The sequence below is a fragment of the Thermobia domestica genome, chromosome 3 (genome assembly GCF_964235325.1).
Source record: "Thermobia domestica chromosome 3, izTheDome1.hap1.1, whole genome shotgun sequence".
NCBI lineage: Eukaryota > Metazoa > Arthropoda > Insecta > Zygentoma > Lepismatidae > Thermobia > Thermobia domestica.
In genome coordinates this window covers 117,384,545-117,387,677 of record NC_137456.1, presented here as the reverse complement: position 1 = coordinate 117,387,677, position 3,133 = coordinate 117,384,545, and the positions used below count along the sequence as shown (strand labels likewise).

At 42.0% G+C, this 3,133-nt stretch overlaps 1 protein-coding gene across 1 annotated transcript; it reads left to right on the top strand.

Moving 5' to 3' along the window:
* Positions 1-2,275: 2,275 nt before the first annotated feature.
* Positions 2,276-2,932, top strand: LOC145681927 (uncharacterized). Its single transcript, XM_081753528.1, has one exon. The coding sequence runs from the start codon at positions 2,276-2,278 to the stop codon at positions 2,930-2,932; it is 657 nt and encodes a 218-aa protein (XP_081609654.1).
* Positions 2,933-3,133: the final 201 nt, after the last annotated feature.

Below are 3,133 nucleotides of genomic sequence, written 5' to 3'. Positions count from 1 at the left end.
AGATCTCTAATAATCGCTTGTAGCCACAATATCACTGGCATAAATATAGGTAAACATGCACATATTTTATGAACTTGTTTTGAACAATATCTATTTTGTCATTATTTGTTCAAGTAATGCTCAATCAAATTGCATATGGGAACTCAAGTTTAGATCTGACAAGAGACTTGTATCCATTTCCATACGGGAAACGTTTTAACATCTTTATAAATTCCCATCAAACTTTAACCTCAAACAAAAGAAATACGCACTTTCTCGTTTGGGATAGACGCATCTGTACTAGGGATGGCCAGAACCGGTTCCTGACGCTGAACGGAGACGGTTCTTGAAGATCCGGTTCCGGAACCGGGTTTTCGGATTCAGGTTTGGAACCAGTTCCAGAACTTTGTGGCCATCCCTACACTAAACCCAAGCTGCTGGCTAGATGAAATGGTGAAAGCGACAGGCAGGCGCCCAGGCGGCGGCCGCTTGTTTCATTTGCCTAAACAAACTGTGTAACTGGCAAACTCATGGACTAAACAGGCAAACTGGCAAACTCATTTGGCAAAACAACCACTGGAGGACTAAAATTTTTTCTGCGGGGCACAAGCGGGTCTGCGCGGGGAGGGCACAAGCGCGTGGTACCCCTTTGCAGTGTTTTGAAGGTGAACTTTGTGCCTCCTTCACGGTTCTTTGGGGGCTTTTCGGATCCATGTCTGGAACCGGTTCTGAAAACCGGATCTCCAAGAACGGTTCTTTCCGGAACCGGTTCCGCCGGAACCGAAACTTTGTGGTCATCCCTAATCTGTACAACTCATATAACCCGCAAGAATGTAGTGAACCGTCTACGGCCGAAGAAATAAAATGCAACACAAAAATATATAATTATTATTGATTGTAGTTGGTATCCGCACAACCTGCACAATCGCTTGGGTACGTCGCGAAAGGGGTAAAGTCTTCTTTGTGTGTGTTGTAATTCTTGAAACTCGACCAGTTCCTAAGTAATTTGCCAATCAACTATAATGCTTCCGTGATTAATATAAGTTAAATGACTATCAAATGTGAGTTGAGATTCAGATGTTATGCTAAGATTATTTAATAATTCTGTGTTTTGTATGGATTTTATAACACTACCTCCCTGATCCTTAAGATATAATTGAGCCATTAAAAATGAATCAATTAATTTACTTTCTTTTCACGTAATAAGTTGTTTATTCCAAATATTTCACATCTTTAACGTAGAACAACTTTATGACAGTATAACTTACGTTTTTGTCAGAATAATCAACAAATAATCCGTTGTCATGGTTACCAAAAACATTCCAATACCTATATTCAAAAAAGTATCTCTATCTTCTTCTTCTTCTATCGGAATAGCAGGCTAGTGCATATAAAAATCAAGTATCGCCCAAATAAAATTACAAGCTTATTACAAGAAAATGAAACTTATTACAAGACAATGATACAATATGTCGTTGTATATGGCACAATGAACATACGGACTTTTTTTTATTTGGGCTACCAATTAAAAGGAAAAAAGAATCCTGGTCCGTTAACTTTTACGCGTTAATCATTCGAATTTTCGAATGCACCTCGTAAGGTAGGGGGCCCAAATTTCGTCCACGTGCCTAATTTCGTCCCCTTCAGTTTCACGTTGTTGATGGTAGGAGCGCTGTCGGTGCAGCAACATTTGTGCAGGGGAAGGGAAGCGGGGGCATTTGTGAGAGTGTAGCGGTCAAGGACGCGTGTGCTGTTGTTTGACGAGGAAACGTGTGATTTTTGCGAAGGTGAGCTCTTGCAGTGTTGTTCATATTATTCTATTGTATTTGTTGGAAGTATTGGTTTGGTACTATCCACATGTCAGTGGTGTAAGTAGATGACAATAGCAATGTTTGTATGTGTTTAAGTGTCACAAGGTATTTTTGTTAGGAAGGTAGGAGGAGCCATGTGAGCGTGAAATTTGTTCCTAATTTCGTCCCCCTGTATGTTCCGAATTTCGTCCCCTTATTCCCAGGGGACGAAATTAGGAACTCACACATGCATTCCATTTGTTTCAGATGGGTCCCCGGAAACAATGGAATAAAGATGCTATGAGGACTGCGATTGCAGCAGTGCGGAAGAAAGAGTTGGGATACAAACAACCAGTAAGATGTATAATGTTCCTAGGGTGACATTGACAGACTAAGTAAAGAAAGGTGGACATTTAAGTGGAGAAGAGTTGGTAGCGAAGACAATTGGCAGTAAACCAGTGCTGACCCCCGACTTGGAGAGACAACTTGTTGAATACTGCATGGTCATGGAGAAGCACTTTTACGGTGTAACACTGAAAGATTTACGACGCACTGCCTATCAACTTGCTATTCGGAACAATATTCCACACCCGTTTTCAGTAGAAAATGAAACAGCTGGACGTAAGTGGATGCGTCTATTCTTCAAAAGACATCCCGAAATCTCAATTCGAAAACCTCAATCTCTGTCACTTGCTCGGATTCAAGGATTCACCCCTCAAAGTGTTGAACAGTTTTTGGCTCTGTTAAAGCCAGAACTGGAAAAAGTGCAACTTAACCCGGTCAAAGTGTTCAACGTTGATGAGACGGGCATTTCGATCGTGCAACACAAAGCTGCGCGAATTGTGGCCATGAAAGGAAAACGCGAGGTGCATAAAGTGTCCTCTGCTGAGCGCGGTTCGTTAATCACTGTGGTGATGTGCATGTCTGCTGCTGGGCAATTTGTGCCCCCCATGATGATTTTCCCAAGACAACTAATGAAAAGTGAACTGATGGATGGGGCACCACCAGGAAGTATCGGAGCGGTTCACCCGTCTGGATGGATAACGGCCGATCTGTCTGAGAAGTGGTTTCAACATTTCTTGTTGATGACAAAACCTTCAAAAGAAGACCCCGTTGTGTTAATTGTAGCGGACATTATTCGCACACGCGTAACATCAATGTAATAGATGCTGCTCGCGAACATGGAGTGTCAATAGTTTGCTTGCCTCCTCATTCTACATCGAAACTGCAACCGCTTGATGTTGCTCTCATGTTTCCCTTTAAGACGTATTATGGTCAAGCCATTGAAAGTTAGTTGAGTAACCATCCTGGTCGCACAGTTGGCAATATTCAGGTAGCTCGTTTGTTCCGTGAAGCATATGAGC

Coding starts and splice junctions, on each gene's coding strand:
- LOC145681927 (XM_081753528.1), top strand. CDS start 2,276: ATGGAGAAGCACTTTTACGGTGTAACACTGAAAGATTTACGACGCACT.